This window comes from Hypanus sabinus, chromosome 17, assembly GCF_030144855.1.
Source record: "Hypanus sabinus isolate sHypSab1 chromosome 17, sHypSab1.hap1, whole genome shotgun sequence".
Taxonomy (NCBI): Eukaryota; Metazoa; Chordata; class Chondrichthyes; order Myliobatiformes; family Dasyatidae; genus Hypanus; species Hypanus sabinus.
In genome coordinates this window covers 60,762,960-60,779,197 of record NC_082722.1, presented here as the reverse complement: position 1 = coordinate 60,779,197, position 16,238 = coordinate 60,762,960, and the positions used below count along the sequence as shown (strand labels likewise).

Sequence of the window (16,238 nt, the reverse complement as noted above, 5' to 3'; positions counted from 1 at the left end):
GATGTTGGAGATCATACATGGAGACATCACGTGGACGAGCTATTGGACGTGCAACTGAACAACACACTGACTAGATTGCATCCGACAAAATGGGACACATTACAGCCACCGGACTTGCCCCTCAGTGATGACCATGTCACTGACAGCAACATGACAATGGTAACTGAAAACATTGTTTTTGACAAGACACCTGCCAAATGTGATGCCACTCCATGGGTCCAGAGGCTCTATCCTGAAAGAAACAGAGCACCACCCAAAAGACTGAACCTTTAGAACTGTGAAGTTAGTTGTGGACTGTTACTGTGAAAGCATGGTTATTTGGAATATGGGTTGTGAAAGGAAAATTGAATGTTTTGTACACATACAGTTTTATGTTACATTTATCTAAGGGGGGAGGAAGTGTAATGTATGGATCTATTTCTTTCAGAGCAATGACTCCCCTGAGCACTATATATTGATCTGTTATCTACATATGCAAATTCTTCCCTCTCTGTCTCTCTCTCACTGCAATGTGAATACACGAGTTAAAGCCATCTCCCACATGCGTACTTTTATTTAATTGATATGTAGCTGTGCACAGACACAACAATAACAGTGTATTGATAGGATGTAGAGAAACGGCAAATGGAGTTCGATGCAAAAAAAGCATGAAGCAACTTTGGAAGACTGAATTTGAAGACAGATTACAAGGTTAAGGGCAGGATTTGTAGCAGTATAGAAGAACAGAGCGACCTTTGTGTCCAAGCCAACAGATCCCTCAAAGTTGTCTTGCTAGTTGATCGGGTGATTATGAACTCATATGGTATGCTGGTCTTCATTAGTTGGGGGAATGAGTTCAAGAGCTGTGAGATAACTTTGCAGCTTTATAAAGTTCTGGTTAGACCACATTTTTACATTGTATTCATATTCGATCACCTCCTTATGAGAAGGGTGTGAAAACTTTAGAGAGAGTGCAGAGGACATTTTACAAGAATGCTGCCTGAATTAGAGAACATGACTTAGGGGGAAAGGTTGAGCAACTGGGGCTCTTCCCTTTGGAGTGATGGAGAATGAGAGGCAAATTGATAGAGGTTTATATAATTATGAGAAGCATAGAAAGTGTGCTGGAGTCTTTATCCCACTGTCAATGGCCAATTCCACAGGACATCAGTGCAAGGTGAGTTGAAAATATTTTAAAGAAGATATCAGGAGGTAGTTTATATAAAAAAAAACAGAGCGAGTGATGGGTGCCTGGAAAACATTGCTGGGTGTGGTGGTGGAGGAATGGTTCCTAGTGTGGGATCCTTGCTCAATCGTATTGGTCCATGGCAGTAAAAAGGTTGGAAATCCCTGTGGCAGAGGCCTATACAAATGGAGACATTTAAAAGAAGTATGGATGCAAGAAAAAAAGATGGAGGGTTATGGGCTGCATAGGAAGGAATGGTTAGATTGATCATGGGATAGGTTTACATAAGTCAGCACTACATCATGCGTAGATGGACCTATACTTTGTTGTTCTGTTCTGTGTTCTCTCTCCTTATTCATGACTATGTACAACTAGAGAAAATCTCGCCAGCTGTCTATATTACTATGCCAGACCCTAGTATCTACAGACAGGTGCCACCGCTGACCAGAAATTCAACTGGACCAGCTATATGAACACATCTTCAGCCAACTCCCCAACTCTGATTAAACGTTACAGTGGAACATGAGAATATATTTAATATTAATTGAATGATACATAATTTTACATACCACCGTTATGCTCACTGCATCTTCAATCTCTTTAGTGATGAGGCTAATAACAGCTGATGCCAAGAGCAACAGAATAAGGGGATCTTTGAACTAGAGTTGAAAAAAAATAATAAGACTAAATATATTACATATGAATATAATAAAACCCCAGCTTATTATAATTGTCTACAATTTGCATGTACTTGATTCCAATGACATGCATTCAAAGCTAGCAAAGATCAATTAAACAAAAACTAATAAAACATTTGAATTTCGAATTATGTAAAACACAAATAAAATCAAATGTTAAAGCAGGCATAATTAAGCATAATAAAACACTTCTTTGTTGCAGCTGATCCTATTCATTCAAGTAAATGGGTTCATGGACCTTGCGTATGAACCGACAGAAGATTAGTTGGCAGATATTACACCCATTCCCAGAGAAATAAGTAAGCTTATGCTTCACCATGTGGAATCCGGTAGTGGAGTATAGCTGGGTAATTGGCAGCACAAACAAAAGTGCCCACAGTTCCACTCTGAAAATGGTTCACTTTTCCTTGTGACCAACAATTTAATGAACAATGCATCAATTTTGTGCGAGAGAAGCAAAATATATCTCAGTACAGGAAAATATCCAGAATTTAAGAACCAAGTTTGTATAAAATGGATTAAGATCTTAGTTAAACACTCAACCTCTAACTCTGCAATACAAAATCAATACACAAAACTAATAGTTTCTAATTCCTTCATGCCAATGCTTGACTAAGTGTACACACGCGCGTGTGTGCGCCTGATAATAGATAACAAGTTGTGATGAAAATCAATTTTTTACAGCTCCTTGGTTTAACTACATCACTGTGCGACTGGATGTTGGACTTCCTAAACAATAGACCTTGAAGAGTCAAGATGCACAACCGTTCTTCCTTCCTCATCATCTTCAACGCTGGTGCCCCTTGGGACAGTGTGCTGAGCCCATTGCTGTACACTCTGCTTACACTTGACTGCATCTGAACCATCACATCATCAAGCTTACTGATGAACGATAGTGGTAAGGCTCATCACCAACAGTGGCAAGGTGGCCTACAAAGAGGCAGCAGAAGAGCTTGTCACCTAGTGCCAGGCAAAAAACCATTTCCTTAATATCAACAAGGTAAAGGAGATGGTCATTGACTTCAGGAGAAGTCACTCCACTTACACCCTGCTTTACACTAGCAGCACAGCAGTAGAAACTGTAAGCAGTTTCAAACTCCTAGGAGTGTACATTTCTTAAAACCTATCTTGGTCCTAGAATATGAGGGGTAATTGATAAGTTCATGGCCTAAGGTAGAAGGAGTCAATTTGAGAAAATGGAGCACATTTATCTTTCCTACACTTACACACTTAGTCCAGTGGTCATGGAGCATATGGATCCCTTCTTTGTAGAAGTTGGCGTCCTGGACCTCCAGAAATGGTCCACAGCAGGGGTGATTGATAAGTTTGTGGCGTAAGGTAGAATGAGATGAGTTATTAACTTCAAACTTTCTGAATTTTCACTCAAAGAGTTGAGCTGCACGTGCACATAACGAGAGCTGTATAACTCATCTCCTTCCACCTTAGGCCACAAATTTATCAGTCATCTCTGCTGTGGATCACCAGGAGGTCCAAGACACTCTCGTTACATGCACATGCAGTTCAACTCTTTGAGTGATAATGCAGAAAGTTTGAAGGTAATAACTCATATCTTCAACCCTAGGCCACGAACTTACCAATCACCCCTGCTGTGGACCACTTCTACAAAACAGGGATCCGTATGCTCCATGACCGCTGGACTAACTGTGTACATATAGAAGGGGACTATGTTGAAAAGTAAATGTGCTAGGTTTTCTAAAATTGACTCCTTCTACCTTAGGCCATGAATTTATCAATTACCCCTCATGTACCTTACACAATCAAGAACGTTCAACAATGCCTTTACGTTCTGGGGAAGCTGACAAGACCTGGGCTTTACACATTCATACTCACATCATTCTAGAGACACGCAAAGACACGTAAAGAGCATCCCAACAAGCTGCATCACTGCTTGGTACAGAAACGGCACTGTGGCGGATCGGAGTGCTCTACAACGGGTAGTCAAATTGGTCCATCACATAACTAGCACCAGCCTACTCGCCATCAAGAATATACGTACAGAAAGGTGTTGGAAAAGGGCCAGCAACATCACAAAGGATTTACTTTCCCCAAGCAGTAAGACTGACCAAAACTTCCACCAACCAACTCCAGCACTACTTTATTGTATCTCATCATTCAGCTTATGTACAGCCTAGCAACACTTTATTGAATATAATTAATCTATGTATCCAGTGTATTTATATTTACATTGTGTTTTTATTATTTTTATGTTATTTACTTCTGTGGGTGGGTGCAGGGTGGGATGGGTTGTGCTGCATCAGATCCAGAGCTATAATTACATTGTTCTTCTTAAACTTCTGTGAAGGAAATTACATTAAACAATTTTGACAAAAAAATTAAATTGATTCACCCATGAACCTGATTGACAACATTGCTAGTAGATGTACAGATATTCTAAACCAGAGATATTTATTTACAAATATTTTGATGTAGAATATCAGATGAAACAGAGGCAAGCTTTATAAAATGAAAAATCTATTTACCCATGGCAAGCCCAACTATCTAATATCTAATCTAATCTAATCTAATCAATATCACCACTCAATCAGAATCATTTTATTGCCAGCGTATGAAACATCCCAGAAATGATTGTGGATTGGTGCCAAGCATAAAACACAGGACAATACCATAACAGAAAACATAATGGTAATGAACTACTTACAAGAAAATAGTGCGAACAGCCAAGGGCAATCGACAATTAATAGAATGGTCACATGCACAAATGTCAATAATCAGACACAAATAAATGTGAACTTAAGAACAGACTCCATAATTATCAGCAGAACAAGGCAAGCAGGAAAGAATTTCATGAAAGTTATTTAGGGAGTTCCCCCTGAGTGAGTTTGTTGTGAAGCAGGAAAGAAGTTTTGGAGATGACGTGTTCTGATGGTGGTGGACCTGTAGCATCTCCCTAATGGCAATTTGGTGAATAGTTGACTGCTAGGGTAGGTGGAGTCAGCAGTAATTTTTCCAGCTCCTTTTTTTGCTCTGGCAATGAACTTGTCTTTTAATGTCTGTAGCTGACAGCCAATGATCAATACATGTAATGCATGCCCACCCCTCCCCGTCACACTCACATACATAGTTGCTTTTACTCTGATTACTGTAAGTGCATCTGACACAGAGAAAGGCAAGCCATTGTCTTTGGTTTTGCTCTAAAATCCATATTCTCATTGCACCTCTGATCACCATTTTAATCTTAATGTTACATGCTCGACAAGCTGCCAGCCTTGTACCGCCATGTCACTCTTGTAAAACCTGGTCTTCCTTTTCACCACTTACTGAAAGTGATCATTGTTTTAGTTTCCCACAGGCTGGATCAGCCCATAAGTAAAATATCAGAAACAATAGCAATCTGAAATAAAATGGAAATATCTGTACCTTCCACAGATTTTATAAATAGAACAGAGCACTTTCTTCCTCACTTTTTAAAACATTTATTCCAAAGCCCTCCTGAACAGACAACAGCTGCAGAGAAAATGCAATGCAGGTTGACAATAAAGTACAAAATCATAACAAGGTGGATTGTGAGATCAAGAGACCATTGCAAAAATTGTAAACATGAATTGTAAAGAGCCAATAGTAAAACTATATTAAAAGGTCAGGAAGCATTTGCAGATAAAGAAATAGGGCTTAAATATTTGGTTGCCAAACTTAGTTCAGAATGGTCAAACACGTTTTAATCTGCAAAGAAAGGAAAGAGGCAAAACCAAGCCTGGAGTTTGATTTGCATTATAGTTTCTATTGTCATGGGTCACAAAGAGTAATATAGCACAGATACAGGCCTTCAGTCCATCCCAACCATTATGCTCTCCTAGCTAATCCCAATGTCATGTACTTTCGCCAGCCCATTGCACACCTCACCTTTAGCTCTGATCATTTCTCTTCCCCGTTCTCTGCTTTGTATGAACTTGCCTTATCTCTCATTTCTCACAGTCTTGAAACGTTAACTCAACTACCCCCAGCCCCCCAGAAATGCTACTTTACCTACCAACATTTTCTCTTTTTGTATCCGAAGAACATTTGACATCTTCCATTAATAAAATCATGTCATGGTTAAAGTACAGACAGGTTAATCTGTCAGTGAATGGCTGACTTCAAGTGGTGGAAGGAAAGTGGGAAGAAAGATTAAGTCATTATCAATTTGAATGATAGATATTTTGGAGGTGTGATCTCTCAATTCAATAAAGTTTGAATGTAAAACATAGAACACAGAACAGTGCAGCACAGTGCAGGCCCTTTGGCCCACAATGTTGTGCCGACCCTCAAACCCTGCCTCCCATATAACCCCCCACCTTAAATTCCTCCATAAACCTGTCTAGTAGTCTCATAAACTTCACTAGGGTATCTGCCTCCACCACTGACTCAGGCAGTGCATTCCATGCACCAACCACTCTCTGAGTGAAAAACCTTCCTCTAATATCCCCCTTGAACTTCCTCCCCTTACCTTAAAGCCATGTCCTCTTGTACTGAGCAGTGGTGCCCTGGGGAAGAGGCACTGGCTGTCCACTCTGTCTATTCCTCTTAATATCTTGTACACCTCTATCATGTCTCCTCTCATCCTCCTTCTCTCCAAAGAGTAAAGCCCTAGCTCCCTTAATCTCTGATCATAATCCATACTCTCTAAACCAGGCAGCACCCTGGTAAATCTCCTCTGTACCCTTTCCAATGCTTCCACATCCTTCCTATATTGAGGCAACCAGAACTGGACACAGTACTCCAAATGTGGCCTAACTAGAGTTTTATAGAGCTGCATCATTACATCGCATCTCTTAAACTCTATCCGTCAACTTATGAAAGCTAACACCCCATAAGCTTTCTTTTTTTTTGTAATTTTTTTTTTAAATTTCATCATCAAAGAAACATTTCCATAAGATGTATTCCAGACATTGTACATATACATCATATAATCATATATATCACAAATCTCCACAAAGTATTTATCTACTTCTACCTACCCTATCTACCTGTGAGGCAACTTTCAGGGATCTGTGGACATGTACCCCCAGATCCCTCTGCTCCTCCACACTACCAAGTATCCTGCCAGGAATGCACTTTTGAAATTTGTCAGACTACTGTCACAAGGCTCTGTATACTTGCAACTTTAGAGTCCTTACAACTAATGCAGTGGCTTCAATATGTTCTTTACAGTGCACAGCATCGAACAGAAAATGTACTGCAGGTACATTTAAAATATCCACATTTTACATTTACAAAACAGGATCTAAATGAATTTCATGAAATACATAAAATGTATCATAAGCAAAACTATCTCTCACATTTGGATGATTGAGGGAAAAATCATAACTAACACATTAAGTTATAATGAAGTTCAAGCAACATTAGAGGTAACTTGTCACATTAAAAGGTAAAGGTTTTTATTAAATTTTAAAATAACCATGCTGGGTAGTACCTGGCCAAGGTACTTCTTCCAAATTGGTTCAGGTTTGTCCACTTCAAAATCATTCCATCCAAACTTATGCCGTCGCTCGAGCACCTGAACCTCTGTGAGACCATTCTCCAAATCAGCCTATCACCAAAGATATTATTTATGACAAGTTATTTTCTTAAAATTATAACCACAAATGCACTTCTGTAAATGATATGATTAATACACAATAATCTTCCAGGCAATTTTCATGGTTCAAATTAGGTACCTCTTTTGCTGTATAGTGCAATGTGTAATGTAGTATAATAGTTTGGAAATTTAATTTCTTTTATACACAGTACAAGTATCAATGCCAACTATCAGCGTAACTTTATTTCCCATCTATTTCCCCAGTGATCTTTTTTCATATGTAGCAGCAATCATCCATGAAGACCATTTCACATGTTGACCGATTCCAGGATCAAATAGATATTTGGATTATCAGAAAGCTTTCATAGTGCCCCACACAGGAAATTAGTCAACAAGGTGAGAGTAGGTTTGACTTTGTGGTAACAGACGGACATGAATTGAAAACTGGTTATAGGATGGAAAGCAAAAAAAAAAAATACTCAAGTTGGTAATCTGTTGGTACATGGGAGCCAGCTATTAACAACTGAGCAGATTGGCTGAAGGAACCAAACATTATACTTCTGAATTTACCTACAGTATCAAACCATGTAGTATTGGGATTAGGAAAGTGGGTGTAAAGAAGTTTCAAATATAAACACACTCAGTGAGGAAGTAAGAAGTTGAAATGCAATATTTGGAAAATGAGAAATTGTTCATGTTACAGCACAATTATAGAAAATGCAATGGTGGGAGACATTAGATCCTGCTGACATTGAAAGGGGCACTGGCAATGATACCCAATATGTAGGTGCAATTGATGGGTGAGGTTGGCCTTTATTATTCGTAGATTTGAACATACAACTAAAGATGTCTTATAGCAATTATATAGGGGCTTGGTGACACTGCTGCTGAAATATTTGGTATAGGTTTGGTCCATTCACCTAAAAAAATAGATATACTTGCCATAGAAAGTGTGCAACAAAATTCACTGGCGTGATTGCAGGGGTGACAGGTTTGAGGACAGATCGAGTAAACTGGGCTGGATTTTCCAGAGTTCAGAAGATTGAAAGATTCAACAGCAGGATGTTGGAAGGGTGTGTCCCTTGCTGAAACCATAGGTAGAACCAGGGATACAGTCACAGAATGAAAAGGAAAGGCCAAATAGAACTAAGATGAGGAGAATTTTTTTTATGCAAAGGATGGAGTGCAAGCAGATAGTGCTGAGAAAGAAGATGAGCCATACACTTGTTGAATGCTGGAACTGGCTTTGAAGGCCTATGTCTTCTGCTTCTTCTTGTCTTTTTAAGTACTATTCTGGAATTATTCAGTTCAAGGCCCACCCAAGATCTGATCTTTCTAGGTAAGGAAAATTTAATGAAAAATTGATGGGGCTAGGGAGTTTTCAATTCAAATATAGGATATCCAAACCAAAATAAAAATGTTATCAACTCCCACTGGGATACACAAGCAAGCTACAGCCTGAGAAGGCATTGTACTGACACTAACCTTCATGAAATTAAGGGTGACTGCAAAGATTCAATTACTACTGACTATTCATGAATAAATTTTAGGTTATAGAATTAATTATGATCCAAGAAATCTAAGTTTTATTTTATTACAGTGATTTTGGCTTGGCATGACTATTCATAGTTTTATGAATAAGCAAACAGCAATTTCAGGCATTCTTCTCAAGGTAAGAAAAATATTTGCTCCAATACTGTGCACTGCAAGTACAAAGAAGTATACGAATAAACATTGATGACAACATCTCATTCTTACCTGAAGGTCCCTTATTAAGTCATCAAAATGGCGTGCGCTGGCTTCCTTGGAAGAAACTGGATGGATTGATTCTTTATTGCTGTTAACTTTTAGTTCCTGAAGTTCTGCATCTGTCTGTTGGTGAATATTGTAAATGTTTGTGGGTATTATGTCAACTACAGTAAAATTTCCAATTTGCACAATTTACAGCATATCAGCTTTCTAATAATTTACCAAGAAAATCAGGTTGAAAGGAAAAAACTCTTCAAATGGGTTAATACACTTAATTAATATTAGGTTAAGATATGCCCCAAAATATAGCTCAAATGCCTCATTTTGCACAAAAAATACTACAGATTTTTGGCTCATGTTACCATAATGGTGAATATGCAGCTCCAATAGTTGTGTTACAGTAGAATACAGGAGTGGCACAGTAGCACAGTGGTTACAGTAATCACTCTACAGTGCCAGCAACACACACACAAAATGCTGGAGGAACTCAGCAGGCCAGGCAGCATCTACGAAAAAAGTACGGTTGACATTTCTGGCTGAAACTCTTCAGCAGGACAGAAGACAAAAGGCTGAGGAGTAGATTTAAAAGGTGGGGTGAGGAGAGAGAGAGAGAAACACCAGGTGATAGGTGAAACCTGGAGGGGGAGGGATGAAGTGAAGAGCTGGGAAGTTGATTAGTGAAAGAAACAGAAGGCCATTGAAGATAGAAAAAAAGGTGGGGGAGGGAGGAGCACTAGAGGGAGGCAATGCGCAGGCAAGGAGATAAGGTGAGAGACGGAAAAGGGGATGGGACATGGTGAAGGGGGGATGGGGGACATTACCAGAAGTCCAAGAAATTGATGTTCATGCCATCAGTTGGATGTTACCCAAATGGAATATAAGATGATGTTGTTCTTCCAATCTCAGTGTGGCTTCATCACAACAGTGGAGGAGGCCATGCACAGACATATCAGAATGGGAATGGAAAGTGGCATTAAATGTTACTCCAGATCCAATGCAGCACAAGAAGAAACACATCAACCAAGCTGCTCTGGCTGAATAATATACAGGTTAGTATCCATCATGCTCAGCTGGTTTATCAATGACTGACTCTCAGTCACAGGTCCAGGCTGCTGGCTGGACATTGTTCACTTCCACTGGCATATACGAATAATGGAAAACATGGGCTCAAGAACATCTCAAACATGTACCACCAAGCTCAAGAACAGCTTCTATCCTGCTTTTATAAGACTATTAAATAGTTCCCTCGTTCAATAAATTGGACTTTTGACCTGGCAATCCAGCTCGTTCTGATTTTGCACCTTCTTGTTTACCTACAGAACACTTTCTCTGCAGCTATTACACTTTATTCTGCATTCTTGTTGTTCTGGATCTTCAGAATCTCTTGTTTTTTGTTGGTGTTTTTACCTTGTTTTACCTCAGTGCATTGTATAATGGTCTGAACTGTATGAACAATATGCAAGACAAGATTTTCACTGCATCTTGGTACATGTCACAACAATAACCTAATTCCAATTGAAAGTAACACACACAAAAAAAGTTGGAGGAACTCAGCAGGTCAGGCATTATCTATGAAAAAGAGTAAACAGTCAAAAGGTTTTGGCCAAGAAGGGTTTTGGCTCCAATCTTTGACAGGTTACTCTTTTCCATAGATGCTGCCTCACCTGTTGAGTTGCTCCAGCAGTTTTGTGCGCTGCTTTGGATTGCCAGCATCTGCAGATGTTCACATGTTGTAATTCCCAATTGACATTGGTTTTTGTCCAGGGAGGAGGGTGTGGTGCTGTTTCTTAGAGGGAATGAATGGTAACGTTAGTCACTATGATCCACAAGTTTAGTATCATGGCCACAGGAGTGGAATGAAGCCAATGAAAAGGATAAGCAAATTTAAAAAAAAACAGCCAAGTCAAAAATCAGGTTTAATTTCATTGGTATATGTTGTGAAATTGGTGTGTTTTTAGCAACAGTACATTGCAACACACAATAATAAAATGTAAATTACAATAATCAGTATATTGCTGTGAGCATTTGTTCCATAATGACAGACGAAGAAGCTCATTAACACAACAATAGCTTTATTGTGTTAAACACAAAACGTACTGGACAGCATGACCTGGAGATTGAACCTAACCAGTCTCATACAGACAGGGGAGGTGAGCATCACACACCTTGGTTACAAGAACTCCCAAATATTCGCTAATCACACCCAAAGATTTAAAAGTGAAACGGATTAAAGGTGAAGACAGGGACAGTGAATGGAGTTGATGGATGTTTAAGGACAGAAGAATATTTAAATATATTCTTAATCATATGATACAGGGGGAGAAAGGTAAAAATTTGAGAAATATTAATCGAGAGTAGTGATATTATTTTTTCTTCTCTTATATATACTTTTTTACGTTACAGGGGAGCTGGGGGAACTTCGGATCGATTGCTACGGGATTCACGTGTGTAATCATGGCGATTGCCATGACCCGTACAATGGAGGGGGGGTAATGTGTATTTTTTTTATTCACAACATTAGTAGGGGGGTATTTTGTTATTTCTTTCTTTATAATCTATTTTTCTTTAATCTTTCTTTCTTTGCCTGGACAATCGGGGGGGGGGGGGGAGAGACACATAGCAACACGGAGAATTTTGAAAAGATTCCCCAAGGTACTATGAAAGTTGAAAAGTTAGGTATTACTATAGACTGGAGTAACCCTGTTAAAAAATAATGACTAATTTACTGAATTTTTAAAGTTTTAATGTTAATGGGATTAATGGACTAGTGAAAAGAAAAAGAATTTTAATATACATTAAGAAAATGAAAATAGATATAGCTTTTATACAAGAAACACACTTAACAGAAATAGATCATCAAAAATTAAAGAGAGATTGGGTCGGAAATGTTATTGCAGCTTCACTTTATTCAAAGGCGAGGGGAGTTGCAATTTTGGTTAATAAAACTTTACCAATTAAAATACAAAATGTATTAATTGATTCTGCAGGGAGATATGCAATTATACATTGTCAAATTTTTTCAGAACTATGGACTCGTGAATATTTATGCACCAAATGAAAATGATGTAAAATTTATATGAGGCCTTTTTGAATTTGGCTGACGCATATGACAAAATATTAATAGGTGGAGATTTTTATTTTTGTCTAGACCCAATTTTAGATAGATCAACAAAGGTTATTACAAAATCAAAAGTAGCAAAATTAGCTTTATCATTGATGAAAGATTTAAATTTGATTGATATATGGAGAAGAATTAATCCAAAAGAAAGAGATTACTCATTTTATTCAAATAGACATAAAACTTATTCAAGGATAGATTTTTTCCTATTATCAATGAATATTCAAGACAGTGAAAAATATGGAATATAAAGCAAGAATATTGTCAGATCATTCCCCCTTGACAATGACAGTGATAATGATGGATAAAGAGGAATCGATTTACAGATGATTTAATTCAATATTATTAAAACGTCAAGATTTTTGTGATTTCATGAAAAAGCAGATTCAGTTTTTTTTAAGATACAAATTTACATTCAGTTGATGATAAATTTATAGTATGGGAAGCAATGAAGGCATATTTGAGAGGCCAGATAATGTTATACTTCTAAAATTAAGAAGGAATATATGGTAGAAATAGATCAATTGGAAAAAGAGATTACAAAATTAGAAAAATAATCTCAAAGATATATGACAGAAGAAAAATGAAGACAACTTATTAACAAGAAGTTACAATATAATACACTTCAGACATACCGAATAGAAAAAGCAATTATGAAAACTAAACATAGATATTATGAACTAGGTGAAAGATCACACAAACTTTATGCTTGGCAGTTAAAAACAGACCAGATTTCCAAAACGATAAATGCAATTAGAACAAGTGTAAATAAAATTACTTATAAACCTTTAGAAATTAATGAAACTTATAAGAATTTTTATTCTGAATTGTATCAATCAGAATCACAAAATGATAATGTCGAGATAGAAAGGTTTTTTTTTTAAAATCACAAATTACTCTTCCAAAATTGAATTTGGAAGAACAGAAGGGATTAGAGATGCCTTTTACATTAAAAGAGGTCGAAGAAGCTTTAGGATCACTTCAGAGTAATAAATCCCCAGGAGAGGATGGTTTTCTGCCCGAATTTTATAAAAAGTTCAAAGATTTACTAATTCCTCCTTTTATGGAGTTAATATACCAAGCGGAAAGAACGCATAATCTTCCAGAATCTTTTTCGACAGCTATTTTAATAGTATTGCCAAAAAAAGATAGAGATCTTTTAAAGCCAACATCATATAGACCTATTTCTTTGTTGAATACCGACTATAAAATAATAGCAAAAATTTTATCTAATAGATTATCTAAATACTTACCAAAATTAAGACATATGGATCAAACAGGATTTATCAAAAATAGACAATTGGTAGATAATGTAACTCGGTTACTTAGCATAATTCATTTGGCACAGAAGAGGGAGGAAATGAGTGTGGCAGTTGCCTTAAATGCAGAAAAAGCATTTGATAGATTGGAATGGGATTTTTTATTTAAGGTATTGGGAAAATATGGATTAGGAGTATCTTTTATAACATGGATTAAAACCTTAAATACTAATCCCAAAGCTAAAGTAGTGACAAATGGTCTAATTTCAACATCATTTCAGTTAACAATGTCAACTAGACAAGGTTTTCCATTATCACCTGCTTTATTTGTGTTGGTGATAGAACCATTAGCTGAATTAATTAGAACGGGCCCAGATATTATGGGTTTCAGAGTTAACCAGGAGAAATATAAGATTAATTTATTTGCTGACGATGTTTTGCTTTATTTAACAAACCCATTGTATTCGCTGCATAAATTATCTTCTAAATTGAAAGAATATGGGAAAATGTCAGACTACAAAAGAAATTGGGATAAAAATGAAATTCTACCCCTTACTAAAGGAGATAATAGTCAATGTCAACTAATAACTCAATTTAGATGGCCGATAAATGGTATAAAATATTTAGGTATAAGAGTTGATAATGATATAAATAATGATAAAGAATTTATATAAATTAAATCATTTACTATTATTGATATAAATGATATAAATAATGATAAAGAATTTATATAAATTAAATTATTTACTATTATTGATATAAATGATATAAATAATGATAAAGAATTTATATAAATTAAATTATTTACTATTATTGATATAAATGATATAAATAATGATAAAGAATTTATATAAATTAAATTATTTACTATTATTGATATAAATGATATAAATAATGATAAAGAATTTATATAAATTAAATTATTTACTATTATTGAAAAAAATTCAAGAAGATCTTGATAAATGGATTGCATTACCAATAACATTAGTAGACAGAGTAAATGCTGTGAAAATGAATATATTCCCTAGATTACAATATTTATTCCAAACACTACCAATACAATTACCACAGAAGTTTTTTCAAGAGTTAAATAAATGTGTGAGGAAGTTTCTTTGGAAAGGCAAGATGTCAAGAATATTGTTGGAAAAATTGACATGAAATTTGACCTAGGAGGGTTACAACTTCCAAATGTTAAGAATTATTATAAAGCAAATCAACTTAGATTTACTGCATCCTTTTTTGAAGAAGATAAACCGGCATGGAGTAGAATAGAATTAGATAAAATAGGAGAAAATATACCAGAAGATTTTATATATAAGTGGGAATCTAAATGGATATGGGAAAAGAAAGAATCTCCTATATTAAAACACTTGATTGATTTATGGGATAAAATAAATGTTGATGATGAGATAAAGAAATCTTTATTAGCAAAGAGACCTTTAATTCAAAATAAACTTATTCCTTTGGATAACCAACTTTTATACAATTGGTTTCATAAAAGGATTAGATAGATAGATTGTTTTGAAGGAGGTATATTAATGTCATTTGATCAATTAAAGAATAAATACAAAATATCAAACAACACTCCTTTTTGTTACTTCCAATTAAGGACTTACTTAAGAAATAAATTGGGTCAAACAATGTTATTGCAGAAACCTAATGAAATAGAAACTTTAATTCAAAAAGGAAAAATTAAAAAAATTATTTCTTGTATGTATAGTTTGATTCAAAAACAGGCAATTAAACAAGGAATTCATAAGTCAAGACAAAAATGGGAAAGTGATTTGAATATTAAAATTGAAGTAACAAGTTGGTCAAGACTATGTCTTGACAGTATGACAAATACAACAAATGTCCAGTTAAGATTAGTGCAATATAATTTTTTACATCAATTATATATTACACCACAAAAATAAATAAATTAAACCCAAATTTATCTGATCAATGTTTCCGATGTAATTAAGAAATTGGTACTTTTTTACACTCTACTTGGTCTTGTTTTAAAATTCAACCTTTTTGGACAAATTTAAGAGTTTTATTGGAACAAATTATTGGAACACAACTTCCACATAATCCAACATTATTTTTACTAGGCGATATTGAAGGGATAAAACCGAAATCAAAACTGAATAAATATCAGAAAGAATTTATAAAAATTGCATTGGCAGTAGCCTAAAAGGCTATTGCAGTTACTTGGAAATCGGATTCACATTTAAGTATAGATCGTTGGAAGAATGAAATTTTCAGCTGCATTCCACTTGAAAAAATTACTTAATTAAAAAAAATTATCTCTTAAATTATAAATATGAAATATTTCTGAAAATTGGCACCCTTATTTACAAAAGGTAGGATTAAATATATAGGTGCTCTGAAGATAAAATTATTGGTTATTTGGGGAAATAATAAATATATATACTAAAGCTATTACGAACTCCATGGAGCATGTGGGGATCTTCCGATACCCAGGCATTCTTTCTTTCTTTCTTTTTTCTTCTCTCTTTTTTTTTCCTCTTTCTACAGGGATATGTTAGGGGGAGGGGTTAAGGGGAGGGGGGAAGGGTTGATTTTTTTTCCTTTTGTAACTTTTTGAAAATTCAATAAAAAAATTTATAATAATAACAACAGCTTTATTGTGATAAACACAAAACATACTGGACAGCATGACCTGGAGATTGAACCTAACCAGTCTCATACAGGCAGGGGAGGTGAGCAT

The 16,238-nt window shown here is 35.9% G+C and overlaps 2 protein-coding genes across 5 annotated transcripts in view; one reads left to right on the top strand and one right to left on the bottom strand.

The window, feature by feature from the left end:
- The window catches only part of meak7 (MTOR associated protein, eak-7 homolog), a 106,178-nt gene extending 103,553 nt beyond the window's left edge, over positions 1–2,625 (top strand). For both annotated transcript variants that reach the window (XM_059993168.1, XM_059993172.1), the window contains exon 10: positions 2,548–2,625. In XM_059993168.1, the coding sequence (XP_059849151.1) occupies positions 2,548–2,610 (63 nt within the window). In that variant the 3' untranslated portion in view covers positions 2,611–2,625. The remainder of the gene's footprint in view (positions 1–2,547) is intronic.
- LOC132406986 (calcium-transporting ATPase type 2C member 2-like) overlaps positions 1–16,238 on the bottom strand; it is a 73,451-nt gene that overhangs the window by 45,979 nt on the left and 11,234 nt on the right. For all 3 annotated transcript variants that reach the window (XR_009516327.1, XM_059993166.1, XM_059993167.1), the window contains exons 2-4: positions 9,158–9,271; positions 7,295–7,411; positions 1,735–1,824 (exon numbers count right to left, since the gene is read on the bottom strand). Coding sequence is in view for 2 of the 3 variants with exons in the window: in XM_059993166.1 (XP_059849149.1) it covers positions 1,735–1,824; positions 7,295–7,411; positions 9,158–9,271 (321 nt within the window). In the remaining variant the exon portion in view is untranslated. The remainder of the gene's footprint in view (positions 1–1,734; positions 1,825–7,294; positions 7,412–9,157; positions 9,272–16,238) is intronic.